Source organism: Syngnathoides biaculeatus, chromosome 1, assembly GCF_019802595.1.
Source record: "Syngnathoides biaculeatus isolate LvHL_M chromosome 1, ASM1980259v1, whole genome shotgun sequence".
NCBI lineage: Eukaryota > Metazoa > Chordata > Actinopteri > Syngnathiformes > Syngnathidae > Syngnathoides > Syngnathoides biaculeatus.
In genome coordinates, this window is record NC_084640.1 from 16,369,795 (window position 1) to 16,385,542 (window position 15,748).

Below are 15,748 nucleotides of genomic sequence, written 5' to 3' on the forward strand. Positions count from 1 at the left end.
CCCTCGCGGCCGCTTCCTCGTTTCCCGACTCGCGTCGTCCGTCCCGTCTAACCTCGTTTGTCCTCCAAGTCCTGGAGGAACCGTCGGTACGCCGCCGCCGAGCTCATCCCTCCCCCCGCCGCCCCGCCGCCAAGGACGTCCGAGATCCACGTTCGGCGAAGGGGAAGTCGTCAGTCAGCCGCTCGTGTGCGCGGGCGCCTCTAAGCCGGATCCTCCGACTGGACTTTGAGCAGCCAGATGATGTCACAGCCGCAGCGCACACGTCGGCGCTTATGAACTCGCATTTGGGACGACGCGCCCGCATTGTTTGAATTCTTACAAAACAAAGCGGCCGCCGTCCGTGAGTTCTTTTACATTCGTGTATTTTTGAGCAAACGTTCACTAGGTGATGAATTATTAACTGCAATATTGGAGTGGCACATTCCGTGCTCACTGGACACAACGTTAGGTACACAAAAACATGCAAAACATTTTTTTTTTTTTTTAATTGAAAAGTGAGTTTCATTGCTTATAAGTAGCCATTCCATTTTTACGCGGCCATTTAAGCAGATGAAAGTAAAACTATTGCGCAGAAAGTGTGGCCAATTATTAAAAATGAACATCAAAAAACGAAAACATTTTTGCTGAATAAAAAAACAAAAAAAAAAAACAAAATGGAAAGTACATGCTTTTTTATTTTTTTCAGATGACTAATGTTTTCTTAACTCAATATTTAGCAATGTAGCTACTATCTGGTTCTTTTCCTTCCGGCGTGTCAGCTTAGATGAACGCTCATATTTATTTGGCAGAGTTTTACGCCCCCCCCCCCACTGACGCAACCCCTCTGCAAGATTAAATATCAAATATCAGTTGAGGCACAACCTTTCAAAACTGATTTTTGCCACTGTTATTTTTAGTTCTCACAGGATTACAAATGTTTATTTAGTTACTTTTTTTTTTTTATTGAATTGGGAGGTCCAACTTTTTAATGTTTAGCCTCTATTAATTATACATTTGATTTATATAAGCACTCTATCTTAAATAATGTTTTATGTATTTAAAAAAAAAAATTGTCTATAGGATAATGTTTTTTGCTTGAACTGGAAAATATTCCATTTTAAAAATGGGAAGTTACTTAAAAGTTCATTTGGACATGCATAACTCGCATAGAATTCAATTTTTTTTTTTTTTTTTAAATAATCATTCATTCATTGTTCTTATAAATCAAGAGACTTTACATCATCATCCTCGCGGTGGTCTCGTCTGGTCGGCCACGTGGACCCGAACCGGTAAGTGGGGTCACGCTGGCCGCTTCAAATTAAGATACTGGATATTAAAAGTCTACACACCCCTGTTGAATCGGCAAGTTTTTTTTCTTTGCGTGTCACCGGTGCAAGCTGCACATTTCAACAACAACAAAAAATGGTTGTTAAAAATAAACAACTGCAAATTCTGAATGAACCAGTCAGGCTTGAAGCAAAGCTGGGTAAAACCTTCACAGTCGCGGCAGTTGACGTTTGGGAAGTTTCCCGTCCGAGAATCGGCGACGCTTCGGCTCAATTTAGCAGCTGCCGCAAAGCTGAGCAACTCGCGGCCTTCGCTTTTCTATTCAAAGCGCCCGCAAGCGTCACTTGCGCCAAACGTGTCGAGATGGACCAGCGACCTTCCGCTTGCGAGAAACGCCGCGCCCCGCCACGCCCGACAACAGCCCGTCCGTCGCGTGACGCGGCAGCCGCAGCGGCAGCGGCAGCCGACGGCCGACGAGAGGCGCGTTCAAGAACTACTTGCAGTTCTACTACGAAACCGTGGGAGACAGTCTTGCGATTGGAACTTTTTACTTTGCAGATGCGGTGTAAAAAAAGATAGATAGATATTCGTAGAGCATGTTTTGATGTTTTTAAACGCTACCTGGTGCAGTCATGTCTCCTAAGACTTGAGCGACATTGCCAACTACTGGCCCGGCATGAGCATTGCAATGTTGGGGGGGGGGGGGGGAGAGAGATTCTCTACCATAAAATCTTGGGTGGGGAGGGACAGGTGAAAGGGTTGCTACATAAACAGCAAAAGAGACGACGTTGAATTTTGGAAAAAAAAAAAAAAAAAAAAAAAAACCCAAAGCCAAAGACGCGGATGTCAGCCCGGAGGCCGCATTTGTCCAACGACGGCAGGCGCGCTGGGGGAACGCCGACAACATTCGAGGCCGTCGGCACGGAGTCAATACCGGAAAAGGTTTCTTCTTACAGGGTGCAGTTGTTTCCAAATGCCCCGAGAGCAGACGAAAGCGGACTGAACGGAAGGGGAGTGAATTCGGCAGCTGCCGGCGGGAAATATTCTGAAAGCCGAACATTATTCCATCGCAATTCCGCCCCCCCCCCCTCCCAGTATTCGGGCTAAAGAGGCACGCGGGGTTGACAAGTCAAGATGATCCAACGTCCTGTGTCTTAAACGAACAGAAAGGTTTGCACAGCGAACCAATCCGACGCAATCCTTTTTGGGCCAAGTACGGAATTGGATCCTTTGCCCAAAAGTTATTTCTGCGACGTCGTCAACGCTAGCAGTTTGCTTTTGCCGACTACGAGCACGCACAGCTTGTCGTTTGTTCCGTGGAAAAGCGAGAAATGCTCCGAAACAAGACGGCCGTTCATGTGAGAACATCCAAGTGGCGTGAACGGAGACTTTCGGAAGAATCCGGAAATGTCCTCCAGCGGGAATCGGCTGAGTGGCTCGCGTCGCAAACGGCGCCAGCGTTCCAGGGGGAAGGTTCTGTGGATATTTCTGGTACGGGCCGAGAAGATAAAAGCATACGAAAGGCTGCCAGAGGTTCTGAGCCAACAGAAACCCCTTCGGAAAAATCACTGGACCCGGCTGGGGACCCGGCTGGGGACCCGGCAGGGGACCCGGCTGGGGACCCGGCTGGGGACCCGGCTGGGGACCCGGCTGGGGACCCGGCTGGGGACCCGGCTGGGCCTTCCGACATTTCTGCGTCATCATTAGACGGGAAACCAGCACCCGTTTTTGTCCATACAATGACGATGACGACGTAATTTTGCGCGCTGCAGACTTCCTGAGGACAAAACAACGTGACACACGGGGAGGCCCCAAAAGTGGGTCAAAGGGAACACAAATCAAAAACTAGTCAAACAACTGAAAAATGTCATTGACTGTTGTTGGTCAGCAGCCACTTGAGCGACAAACGTCGGCAACGGAACGAAATTCTTTCAGCTCAACTTGAAGGTGAAAAGAATAAAAAAAGAAAAAAATTCTGGCCATCGGAAGGATCTGGAACGTCCGCTTCTGCGCGTTCACAGATCAAGCGGAACCGCCCCTCTGAACATTGGGCCTCAGTGAGAAGCCCACGCAGAACTCTGGGGAGGGCCTGCTTGCCCCCCGCATTTTTTTTTTTTTTTAGACAGAAATGCTGAATTATTTCGCTTTAGCCACAAGACCCGACTTCAAGGTGCAGGATAAAACTGGATCGTTTTTTTTTTTAAGGTGACGTGAGCCACACAGAGCCGACGCTGCCCCTTTAAGAACTGCGGCTGCTCCCGTCGCCATGTTGTTATTTCAGGAATGTTACACACACGCACAAGTCATTAGAAATCGGAGGAGCAGAACTTTCTGTGCGCCGACGCAAATCATTTTGCTCTTTCAAGGCAAAAAAACCCAAAACAAAACAAAAAGTTGGCGGGCGAGTCCCGCCGTGCCCTCCCAACAACAGCAAAAAAAAAAAAAAAATACATTTCATAATGACCCCAAAAAAGGCTTGATTTTGTGTGGACCGTTAACACCCGTACAGGTTGTATATTAATGTGGCGGCCCGCCAGCATCACCAAACGACAAAACGATCATTTGCTGCATCTTCTGGAATATCTCATACGCGATATACGTCCCAATCACTTTATTTGGCCTTAAAATGACAAGATTCTAACGTTGGAACAACGAAATTGACGAGTCATCCCTGGAGAACGCGGCACGAGGACATTTGCGCCATCAAAGGATTCCACAAAGGTGACTTTTCCGGGCTCACATTTGGAACCGCACTACGGTCGACACAATATCGGAAGAAAGTTTCCGGATACGGAGCAAACCATTCCCACTCGTCTGCCCCCCCCCCCTCTCCCAATCAAAGCAGTTTTCCCTCTTCACAGTCGCCCTTCCTCGAAACCCAAACCCCGATTACATGATCAGATTTAAAAAATTAAAATTAAAAAAAAAAAAGGGGGGGGGGTAAAGCCACATCCGGCTTGCTAAACGTGATTAGCGGCTGCGAAAAAGGGTGGCGAAGGGGGGCTGACAGAAGGAACCTGCTGGTGTTGCAAGCTTGAATGGACATCAGCCCCCCCCCCCCCCTCCCCCCCATTTCAAAAGGGATGCATTTCAGCCACTTCTATTTAATATGGCAACATTATGAATCGGTATCCCAAAGTTTTATTGAGGCGGGTCCTGTGACAGATGGTTAACGCGATTAGTCGGGCGGGGGGGGGTCGTCGCCAGCCGCCATCGATCTGCGGCTCATTCATCCACAGGGGGCGCCGCGGTCATCGATTCCCGCCCGCCCAGCTGACGAACGCCGATTGCGTTTGGCGTATTGCTCACGAGAACCGAGACAGGAAGAAGGAAGTCCGACAGCCGGGAGGATGTTTCAGGTTTCGGCGTCTTTCAGATAATAACCCAAAATGGAATCAAATGGCCTATTTTGGGACTGAACATTTAGTTTTCAATATTGCCCCCCGAGCACGACATGAAATACTAATATTTTACAAAAAAAGGATGCCCCTAAAGAGGTTATTCATAGAATAGAATCACGTTGCCTATTTGGGTTTTGCTTTGTTTTTGTTTCTTCATTTTCTGTTGTTTTTATTTGTCACGGCAATATTTTGAGTGCTCCCAACGGTCCGACTGACCGCGCAATATCGCGCCATCAATGTCGGATATCAGATGCTATTGATGGTACGCGGGGGAGCGCAATATGACGCCACGTGAATTATTAAGCGGCAACAACCGCACTGTGGGTGATTGCGCACTCGGTCTAATTATGGCGCATCTGAATTTGGAGCAAAGCCTGTTAAGAGAAGGACCGCGGCTGCAGATTAGCCACGAGTGACCCACTAACGGACGAGCCCGGCGCGCCGCGCTGAGCGTTTTTTGCGCCTCGCTACGGAAACCAAAAGATGGGACAAGAGAATCGGAAGGATGACGACGAAAGCCGCGAGCGGCTATGGAGCGTCGGGAGAAAACTTTGCGGGCATCTGCCGCCAGGGGGCGCTCAAGAATCTTTGCGTTTGACAGCGAGTGAGCGGCAAGCTACGGCCACGCAAAAAAAAAAAAAAAAAAACTACAACCTTTCGACCCTTCAAATCTGGTAAGGGTGGGTTTGTCTGAAAATGAATGAACCCCCCCCGCCCCACACACACACACAAAATCCCTCAAAATGCTAATTTTGATGATACTTTGAATCACGTTTGTGAAAATGTGACAGAGCTTCGGACTTGACTGAGGATAAGGTCAATAAAAAAAAAAAAAACAAGGAAAGAAGCTTAGGAGCAGATTTAGGATCATTAATTGCCCATCCAGGCCGATTTTACTGTGCTTGCCCCCCACCGACGACGTGCCACCCAACCGGAGCACCCCCCCCCCCCACTCCTCCAACGCAAAGCACAAAATATTCTCCCCAAGCTGAATTCAAGCACCTTGTGCGAGTGCATCGTGATCATTTGGGGTGCTCCCCCCCCCTCGTGCAATGGACTAATCCATCTTCTTACTGAGCGTGAGCAGCAGCAGAGAGAGGCCCACTGACTTTTTTCCATCGCATCGGAAAGGCAAAATCCCCGTCGTCCACGTTGCGACCATCACGTCCGACTACCTTCGCTTGTCCAGCTTCTCTGCCGGTCACGTGTACGCACTCGCGGCTGACAATGAGGCGCTCGAAAATGGAAAACCTTAAAATATTCCCGGCACGTAGTTCAAGTCTCATAAAGACTTCGTCAAAGCCACTTGGAGTTCAAATTTTTTTTTTAGTCGGGCCAACTCAAGTCACCCGACTGACTTCGCGAAATACTCAAAAACCGAAACAAGATAGAATCGACTTGGCATTTGCGTGCGGTCGCGATATTGAATAAAGCACAGCACCTGGTGAACCCGCCCGGCCCGGCCCGGCCCGGCCTTTCATGCGCGAGCGTCGCTCTGGAGGAATTGGAGCAAATTAAAAGTCAGTGCGCCGCTCTCGTTCGCCAATTCCCTCGGGAAGTCGACGCTCGCCGCAACGGCTGCCGATTGGATGGCAAACACGGCTCGACTTTCAACATTTTTCCTCACAAAATTATTTGTGAGGAAAAATTGATTACAAATAATAATAAAAATATTCAAAAGGGAAAACTGCTAAATAAAAATACGAGTAAATTTACTTTGAATGATTGGAATTTTTTACATTTTTGACGACATGGCAAAAATTGCAAAAAACAACGTGAAATAGTAAGTACGGGTATTACAAATAAATGTAAATCAGAATAAAATCTATAGAAAATGCAGTCAATTTATTTTTTAGCAGGATGGACAAAATACAGAATAGTGCAAATTTAATTTAGGATTATTTAAATTTATTCTACAAGTTTAAAAAAAAATGTATAATTCAAATAAACACTGAACTGAACTAATACAACAAAGTATTGTGAAAATAAATATATTTTTAAAAAAGAACTAAAAAAAATGTTCAATTCAACGAAGGCACTCTGGAATCCCTAAGGGGGGCAAAAATCAATAATAATAAACGAGCATTGAATAAGCCCCAAATTTGATGTTTTCAGGAGATTCACGACTGCACTGGACTGAATTCATGAATAATTCAGCAAGGAGGCCCAGCAACAGCGGCAAAAACCCTCAAGCGCTTTTGCCCTACGTAATCTCGCTAACCAAGGACGACAACGCAACCCCCTTGTGTGGGGCGGGGGGGGGGGTGTCAAACACGGCGGACGGACCAGGAGGGAGGGGGAGGCGGCCGGGCCAGAAGTAGGCCACGAGGAAAAATACCAACGTTGGCATCTCTGGCACTATTTTTTTAGGGGGGGGGGGGTTGTCCACTTCAAAATTCAAAGTGGGGAACTGCGAGTCAGCCAGAACCCTTATTTTTTTTTTTTTTTTTTGGGGGGGGGGGCACAGATTTGTTGAGCCCCCCCCCCTTCATAATAATAATAATAATAATAATACTTGGCCACTTCCACTTTAGCCAACGCTGGCGCGCACACACACGTAGACAAACAAGAGGAAGGACTGATGAGCGTGAGCTGTTAAATCAGAGTGTGTGACGTCATCCTCGGGCAAACTTTTGCAGGCCGCACAAACACAAAAATGATATCAAGGCCTTCCCTTCTTGCACTCAAAGCGGGATTGTTTTCCCGCATCATAAAGTCGATCCGGACCGCGAGCAGCGCCTGAGACGTGTCAACGACGAGACTGTTAGCATTCCAAATATTACGTGAAAAAAGGATGCAAAACGCGCACCCAAGAAGGCAAAACTCAGTTTGCCTGCGTTGACCTCAAACACGGCACGCTAACAACGCTAAAGAGGATTGCTGTCATTCTGCTAACGCAGGCGCCCACCAGCAGCGGAAATTCTTTTTCATATTGGCCTCCAATTGTTGGCCTTTCCTGCGCAACTTCCGCCCTTTTTCTCCGTGCGGACGCCGCAGTTTCCTCGCACTGGCGCTGGCTCATCTTTGGGCGGGGGGGGGGGGGGGGGGGGGAATGATCACGTGCCGTCTGCTTTCCACTGACTCAGTGGCGCGCCCGCCATGTTTCCACCGGCGACCCCGACGCGCGCGTCGCCGAGACTGACTTCTGGCGTATCCCGTGTCCCTTCTCCAGTTTCGCCCGAGCCGGCCGACTTGACGCACAAACAGGGACAGGGTCAGGTTCTGTGTGCAAGTTCGAGTCCCAAGACGGGAATACAATCGACAGCCCGCGTTTGATCTCCAAAAGTACAACTAATTAGTGACAAACTTGCATATTTTGGGGAGTAGGAAGAAATCATCCATTTGCTTAACTGCTTATCCTCACAAGGCTCGCGGTAGTGCCGGAGGCCGTCCCAGCTGTCGACGGTCCAAAGACAAGGACGAGTCGGATGAGGGAAAAAAAAAAAAAAAAAAGAAGCGGCGCACCCGACGAGTCGTATTTCATGAGCGCAATCAATCATTAAAAGGCTCTGATCCGTTTCATCATCTGTGACACGAGCCTACTGGCCATCGATTGGGCCGGGGGGGGGGGCGTCCATTTTGAAAGCAGGTGGGGCGGTCGCCACGTGAAACCGAAGTCAGACTGGACCGGCGCCATATTTACAGCCCAAACACGAGGGCATAAAAGTGCTTCCTCCGCTGGATCCGAAAGCGCACCGGTCAGCAGAACGGGAGAAAACGCGGTGCCGGCGGAGCCTGAGATTTTGGCGATCCAAAAAAATATCTGCCCGGGGGCGGGGGGCCGACATCCGTACTTTGCCGGAACAAACCCAAACCTGACGTCAATGCGTGGGTTCTGTTCAAATCCCCAAATTGGCATCTCAACCTGACAAACGTGCTCGGGGTGGCTCACAACAATAATTCGAAATTGGCAAAAACAAATCTGATAGTGTCAAATATTTGAAACGCCGCTCAATAACAAGCAACTTGTAGGCGTTACATAACTGTAAAAATCCACATTGTTGAGTTGGAGCCATTGAGAAGAAGAGTGGGCCAGCGCCATTGTTGGCGTTGTGAGGTTAAGTGCAGAAACAAACGCGTCCAAATGGACCTTTGGTTCCAATTTCGACAGGCCGGTCCTCCATGGCGCTCAGCATTTGCGCCCAAGACGACCGGAACCGGGAACCCAGCCAGAGTTCGCAGAAGACGAGGTTTCGAGATGGAGAACTGACTGACAATCGAAGTTGCGCTTCTGAGTCTTCCAACTTGATAGATATTATATAAACACGGGTTTACAGTCTTTTGACATACAGATTTGAGGGCTGTTTGGACTTGGACCACTATTGCACCAAACTTCTCTTTTTAAATGCGAAACTGCTGATGAAAGCCACTGGGGCCATCCGACACGAGCCAAGTCCGAACTCAAACTAGCATTCCTGTGAAAACGAGTCCAGTATTCCGAACAAGTAGTCACCAAGTCCACACAGATGAGCAAGCTGGAAAAGTTCAGGTCCCTGAGGTGCGTGCAAAAGGGAGTCGGCCCACTCCGGTTCTCAGAGGCTCAAGAATCTGAATAATTTGCTCTCAGGTGTGCCAATGGCACGCCGCGGTACGGTACCTTTATAGCGTTCCAGAACATCTTCGTAGGCCTGGGCGAACTGCTTCTCCTGGGAGCGGTTGGACGGCAGCAAGCCGGGTACGAATCCGGCCATGGTGCTTCTTGGAGGCTCGGACTGGCTAGCTGGGTACCTCCCGCTCGCTTTCGCAGCCGGGCCCGGTCAAATCCCCGCCAATGTTCGGCGCAAAATGTTAGCTCTCCATCGCGGGCGGGCCGAGCCGCTCGGACTCGCGGTTCGGCGTCTCCCTCCTTAAATAGGCAACGCCGAGCACCGGCGACAGCTGTTGGCACGCCGGGAGGAACCGAGTTCCGGCCCACACGGCCCTGAAGAGACTCCGCGAGAGCGTCCGTTTCCCACCCGGGGCGGGGCGGGGCGGGGCGGGCCGGGGCGGTCCGGGGCTATCGGGCCAAATCGTATCGGGACCCGCGTTTCCTTCTCCCCGAACGCAAATGGCCGCTCGGCTTCGAACGCCGACCCCCGAGCTCTCCGTCCGCCTTCGCTCCGGCTGTCGTGGCCGTCTTGCATCCCTCTCCGCGGGCCGCGTCAAGAAGCGCCTTCGCCGCCGCCGCAGGAATCTCAAAGCCCAGCGGCCAAACGTGGATGCTAGCACGCCGGGCTAGCCGGCTGGCTATGAAGCACGTGGGGCTCGAGCGCCCCCCGTCGGACCAACTGCGCGGTTACACCGCGATCGGACCCCGTCCCTGAAGGCGGCATCGGATGAGCTCGCTCCGTCCACTCAAGAGCGATCGCTCGGTTCGTGCTGTCTTTTTCCGAAGGCACCGGCCTGGATTGAGGGGAGCACAGCGGCCCCTGACGGCGGAGAGACGCAAGTGACGCGTCTCAATCCGTATGCGCGCCGCTCCCTATATGTGACTCGGTGACCCATTTGAGGATAATCTCCATCCAGCGGCTTCGACGCACAGATTGCGTTATTAATCCAATCGGGATTAGCGCAAAAATCCATACTTGGGGCGCACTGTCATCCGTCTGCAATTTGACACGCTCGTTCTGAAAGGGTTCAATATCAAAATGGACAGAAACGTTGGGACCGTATCGTCCTTCGTTCGAATGATTAGAATGACTTGGATTTCTGTTCGATAGAGGGCGCTGTCGATGCAAGGAATTTCAAATACGTGGAGGGAGAAAAAGATATGGCCCTCGAACCCGCAATCATTCCAAAATATGAACGCAATCCAAACGTCGTTCAGAATCCAATCAACAAAGGGAATCTTTGTGCCGGCCCAACGTTGGCTCCCGCCAAGGCTCGCTTGGCAAAAAGTCATCAACGCCTCCACCGCCTTCCCCCATTCAGCTTGCTTTCTTTCTTTCTTTCTTTCTTTCTTTCCTACTCCTTCACTTTTCCGGGCCCTCTTTTTATGCTTTCATCGCCACGGCAACAAGAAGGAGGGAGGGAGGGAGGGAGGGAGGGCGAGTGAGTGAGAGAGCGAGCCCACATCACCATGGCAACAGGGGACAGGGAGAGGCTGCCTGTTGAGGGGGGAAATAAACTGCAGGCGGGACGCAGGACGCCTCAATGACGTGCGGGGTCCTGGTCATTGTGGCGTGACCGAGTAACTGTCGGCGCAGTAAAAGGATTCCCGCCCCGCATTCTATCGCAAAGGCATTTTGCAGGGCCGACTTGTCAGCCGGCAGAACCCTCGGGCCTCGTTTGGCCTTTTATGGAGGGATGACTTTGGTTGGTTCCATGACCACACCGATCTTAAATCTTCTTTCTGACTTGATCTTAAATCCTCTTTCTACATTGGAATTCATGACAGTGCTGTTAATCTGTTCCAACCTCCCCCAAAAAAATACAAAATGTTTGTAGTGTTTTTTTAATCAGAGAAAAATAAAAATAGTAGCCTGTGAGTATTTTGATAGTATCTGTCTCCATCTCTGGTGTTTCCCATTGTCTTCGCGTGAGGCTAGCAGACGTTAGCGCAAAGCCGTGTCATCGTGTACAATACAAACGTGGAATAGTCCTTGTTTTATGTTTAGTTTGACAGTAACCCACCAGCACTCCCGTCTTGAAGCCCCCCCCGCGTGCCACCCATCTCCACTTGTCGAACGCAAAACTGCGTCATTCATTTCACGCGCAGGAAATTGCACCCACGTCTGTCGAGTCTCCAATTAAAGCGATTTTACCCTTCGCGGGACAAGCCGAACGTTGCAACGTGTCATCAAAGCGAGTAAACAACGAGGAGGAATTTGACAAATGTGGTTTTGAAGTGGGCGAGGGGGCCACCCACTGGAAATCCAAAAGAAACGCAAGATGGACCCAAAGGGCCAGCCAGGGGGTCATTGGACGCAACTCATCATCATCATCATTCATCTCTTCCCAACCAATAATTGTACGCATTTTGTCCAATCAGATTTCAGTCTGCGTGCGTCGCCACGCCAAGCTCGACAATCAGCAACGCCGCAACGTCAACGGGGGGTCGTCTCCTTACCCGCCACGCGGACCACCGCCCTCTCGGCGGGGTCCAGCACCGAGTCCTGGCTCCTGCGCTTGCGCCGCTCGTGCTTGGCCAGGTTCCAGGGCAGCGTGTCCCCCGGCGGGCCGCCGCGCAGCGACGAGGCGCACGGCGAAAGCGAGCCCCCCGAGCGCTCGCCGCGGAAGGACGGCTCGCTGGCGCACGAGCGCTCGCTGAGGGTGTCGTCGTCCGACGACTCCATGGGGTCGTCGGGCCTGCCGGGCGAAGGAAGAGATCGACCGTTACGTTGGCTATTTCTATTCGAGGGTGATAAGCGCGATCACCCGGGGAGGGGCTCGGCTGAGGCGGCCGGGGCGTCGGATCCGAACTCTCCCGGCCACGTCCCGCCGGCGAGACGACGTCTCTCGGCCGGCCCGGGAACGTGGCTGGGGAGAAGGAAGTCTGGGCGTCCCCGCGCCCCCGGCGACTTGACCTCAGACGGGCGGATGCAATTCTTTATTTTGACTTGGAAGTACTGAATGAATCTCAAATCGTATTCGGTTTGGGGGATGCCAAATTTGCCAAAGTGGGCCTGCCAACCGCTAGGGATGCGCGACGTGGTGGACTGGCAGCTGGCGCGTGGCCCTTTTGTGCCCTGGCGAGCCTCATCTTGTGGGACCGTTTTTTTGTTTTTTTTTTTTTTCAGGCCTCCACTCGATCAGCTGATGCGCTTCTACAGACCCCCGAAAAGTCCCCCCAACACACACACACACCGATGCGACGTTGGTCGGAATGGTGAGGCAGGCAGGCCCATGTTCAGCCGAACCATCATTCCCAGCATTGCAGAACCGTCCCCCGGGTGAGGCTAAGAGCGGCCCGAGCGAGCTCCGGGGGCGGCTTACCTTCAGCGGGCAGCGGCGGTCCCTCTCCCCGGTCTCGAGCGCGGAAGGCCGGTGGGGCTGCCGCTGCTGTCCTCGACGACGAAGAAGAAGAAGAAGAAAAAGCAGCAGCAGCAGCAGCAGTAGAAGAAGAAGAAGAAGAAGAAGAAAGTGTCGGGCCGGTGGTTCGGTGGTTCGGTTCCTCCGCTCACTCGCGCGACGCGGGCCCGCCGGCTCGCGGGGGCCGCCTTGCGACGGCTTTTCTGGGTCTGCCGGAGGACATTTCCCTTCGGGTCTTCGGGGGTCGCGGCTCCTCCTGCCTCGTCATCGCGCGTGGCCCATTTCGCGAGTGCGCGGACAGCGCTCGTTCACGCCATCCCTGCACGTGCACGCCGTGGGTTCCGGACCGATGAAAAGATGCGCGAGTGCAAAACATTCAGGGGCGGAGCGAGGAATTTTTCGGGGGTGGGGGGCACAAAGGACCACCGTCGACGTCCACGTCCACGTCCGGTGGAAACGTTCTCACACCGCAGCCCGACAATGTTGGAGCCTGAACGGATTCCAGTGGCGACTCGTGGCAGGCCGGGTTCCGTTCCAAAAGTGAAAAGACTTTTGTGGAAAACGAGGCGGGGACTTCTTGACATACGTGCAGAAGCACGAAAATGACGTCAAGCTCTATTCTGACTCTTCCAGGAAAAAAAAAAAAAAAAATTACCAATTTCAACATCCCACGAATTCAGATGATTTTTTTTCCCCATTTATTTAGAAATTAGCTAAGAAGTGGCCTTCTGAAAAGGACTTTTCGTTCGAATGGGGAATGAATCTTAGCACGGTTGGAAATCGAAAATGTTCTCAACTCACCATTAACCAAATTTCATTCTGTTCCCGACATCAATTGTGATATTTCTACTGAACTTGTCAACGAAGGATACACACCATTGTCAACTGTTACAATTAGCTTGAAAATATGCCGCCGCCCCCCCCCAATTTCTTTTGCATTTTCTAAGAGCATGAACAGTGTCCACGTGTCAAAACATCAATTTTTTTTAAAAAATGAAATCGCCCATTTGTGCACTTTTGGCGCCACCTTGTGGCGTCTCGAAGTGAACTTTATGCAACAATTCAATAATTTTTTGGGCCTGTTTGATGATTAAAAAAAAAAAAAAAAAATCTGTAAAAGTGTAGAACTCCAAGAGTAGTTTTCGGAGCAATGTTTTAAATAGGTCATCTTTAAATATGACAACAACTCGTGTTGCTCTTTCCCCTTTAAAGTAACAAGTGACTTTTTTACTGGTGACAAAAATGAAAAATGAAGCCTCTCAGCAGTTTGTTTTTCTTGTTCATATTATTCAACGGCAGAGGAACGTTTTGAGCGTACAAGACAAGAAAGGAGCGTCGAGCGGCGTTCACGGCTCGGAGGGGTGTCGGTCGCGGGCCGTGTGGCAGGCGGGGGGCGCGTACGTGCCCTCCTTCATCATCTTGTCGCGCTGCTGGCGGATGGCGTACAGACGCTGGTGCTGGAAGCACAAGACGAAGACCCAGTCAGGATGAAGAGGAGGCCAAAAAAAACCAAACAAATATGATTTCCGGTTTCAAAAGGGAACCTAAACCCCAAGCTTCATCCTTCCAAGGTGTTTGAGCGCTATAAGTGACTTGAAAGGGTGCGTCGCTGCTTTTATCCGAAAGAAGATTTCCGCGGAATAGACGCTTGTCGGGTGGGGGTTAGGGAGGGTCTCTCTCTTCCCCCCCCCCCCCTCTACGTACCATTTTCTGCTTGTGCATGCACTCGTAGAAGTCCTCCCACTCCAGACGGCACTCTTGCTTGGCGCGCGTCTGCCCGATGCCGTGGGCGCACTCGATCCAGTCCTTCTCGAAGGCGTGGCAGCGGGCGGGGCGCCGCCCGGGCTGCGGGCCGCTCTGCAGCAGCATCCAGCGGTCCACGTTCACGCCCAGGCGCGTCTGCAGGTCCACGAACGGCATCGCGCTGGCCCGCCAAAAATCAAAGAGAGTCAGCCACAAATAAATGTGAACACAATTTAATGGTAGCGTAGTTTTAAGAAAACAACACTGTTGCTTTGGTCCTAAGAGAAAATAAAGCCAAATCCTTGTGATTGTTTTAAGAGCGAAGCGTCCAGCCTTTTGCCAAACTTTTCAGGTTTGAAGGCGTCAGTGGTTGCGTTCACATTAAACAATTCAAGACTAAAAATAAATCCTCGAATTCATACCATAAACTCATTGTTTGTCATTTCTGCCAACACAGGTTGAATAATAATCCATCGGGAGTCATGATATTGATTGACCAATATTAGATTTATTTCGTAAAGTCATTTTTACTAAATCAAACTAGTACAAAGACTCTAGCGGGATCCAAAGGTCATGATATTATCAATTACCACCAAGGTACCAAATAAATAAAAATATGAAGGCTATTTTCCACAACGTCTTCCAAAATCGGCTAGCGAGTTTGTTAGCATGTTAGTACACCAGCTCGCCGTCAATGACAAGCCGCGCGAACAGCGTGTCCATTCGCCTTTAGAAGACGACAGCTACAAAAAAAAACGTTAACATTCCGTCCAAAACTCGGATTCAATTTTCAAATCTTGTCACAAAACAGAACGGAGTGGACGAAATTACCGTGTTTTGCTGGCGTCAATTTAACCTTCCTTCCGGATGTGGCCGCTTTGCTTTACGGCTGTCGTCAGGCCTTCATCGTAAAGTGAGCCAACGTGTCGCAAAGCATCCCATGGAGGTCAAATTGGAGTGGCGCCATCTGGTGGACAAGAATGTCAGTCACTACGAGCTGAAAGAGTTATCGCGTCGTCTGAGTTGGTTTGCATCGTGTGAGCAACCTCTCTCGGGTACCCCAGAAATGAGAGCGAGATGTGCGACCGGCTCCAATACGGTGCCACCTCACGTTATTTTTAGCTTTAGTATCATTTGATTTCAAGTGAGGCAAATGAGCTTATCAAAATGATCCAGGCCCTTTTTTAATTTTTGTTAAACTTCCGAAAAAAAAAAAAAAAATCTAAATCCAAGAAATCAGCGACTGACCAACTCAATTACATCGCATAATATGGAAGTAATATGTTGGAGTTGCACAAATAAAATGGCTAGAAAAGCTGCCCAAAATTTGAGTTCATCAAACGAGTCTTTTTTTTTTTTAATAGGGGCGGGGTGTTGTGTATCAAATT

At 50.3% G+C, this 15,748-nt stretch overlaps 2 protein-coding genes across 5 annotated transcripts in view; both read right to left on the minus strand.

Annotated features, from left to right (window-relative positions):
• Positions 1 to 13,677, minus strand: part of macf1a (microtubule actin crosslinking factor 1a) — a 93,679-nt gene extending 80,002 nt beyond the window's left edge. For 2 of the 4 annotated variants that reach the window (XM_061822763.1, XM_061822755.1), the window contains exons 1-2: positions 12,582 to 13,677; positions 11,716 to 11,954 (exon numbers count right to left, since the gene is read on the minus strand). In XM_061822763.1, the coding sequence (XP_061678747.1) occupies positions 11,716 to 11,941 (226 nt within the window). In that variant the 5' untranslated portion in view covers positions 11,942 to 11,954; positions 12,582 to 13,677. Of the gene's footprint in view, positions 1 to 52; positions 209 to 9,264; positions 10,640 to 11,715; positions 11,955 to 12,581 lie in introns of those variants that run through there. The other 2 variants (XM_061822771.1, XM_061822787.1) reach the window with 2 other exon arrangements.
• A 199-nt stretch (positions 13,678 to 13,876) lies between these two features.
• On the minus strand, positions 13,877 to 15,313 carry ndufs5 (NADH:ubiquinone oxidoreductase subunit S5). Its single transcript, XM_061824110.1, has 3 exons — positions 15,192 to 15,313; positions 14,322 to 14,541; positions 13,877 to 14,074 (listed from the first exon to the last, which is right to left on the minus strand). The coding sequence occupies exons 2-3, from the start codon at positions 14,535 to 14,537 to the stop codon at positions 13,964 to 13,966; spliced, it is 327 nt and encodes a 108-aa protein (XP_061680094.1). The 5' UTR covers positions 14,538 to 14,541; positions 15,192 to 15,313; the 3' UTR covers positions 13,877 to 13,963.
• Positions 15,314 to 15,748: the final 435 nt, after the last annotated feature.

Excerpts from the sequence above, each read along its gene's own strand:
- ndufs5 (XM_061824110.1), bottom strand. The coding sequence starts at position 14,537 with ATGCCGTTCGTGGACCTGCAGACGCGCCTGGGCGTGAACGTGGACCGC. Across the intron at positions 14,075-14,321 it reads GCATGCACAAGCAGAAAATG|CACCAGCGTCTGTACGCCAT; the intron begins GTACGTAGAGGG and ends TTGTGCTTCCAG.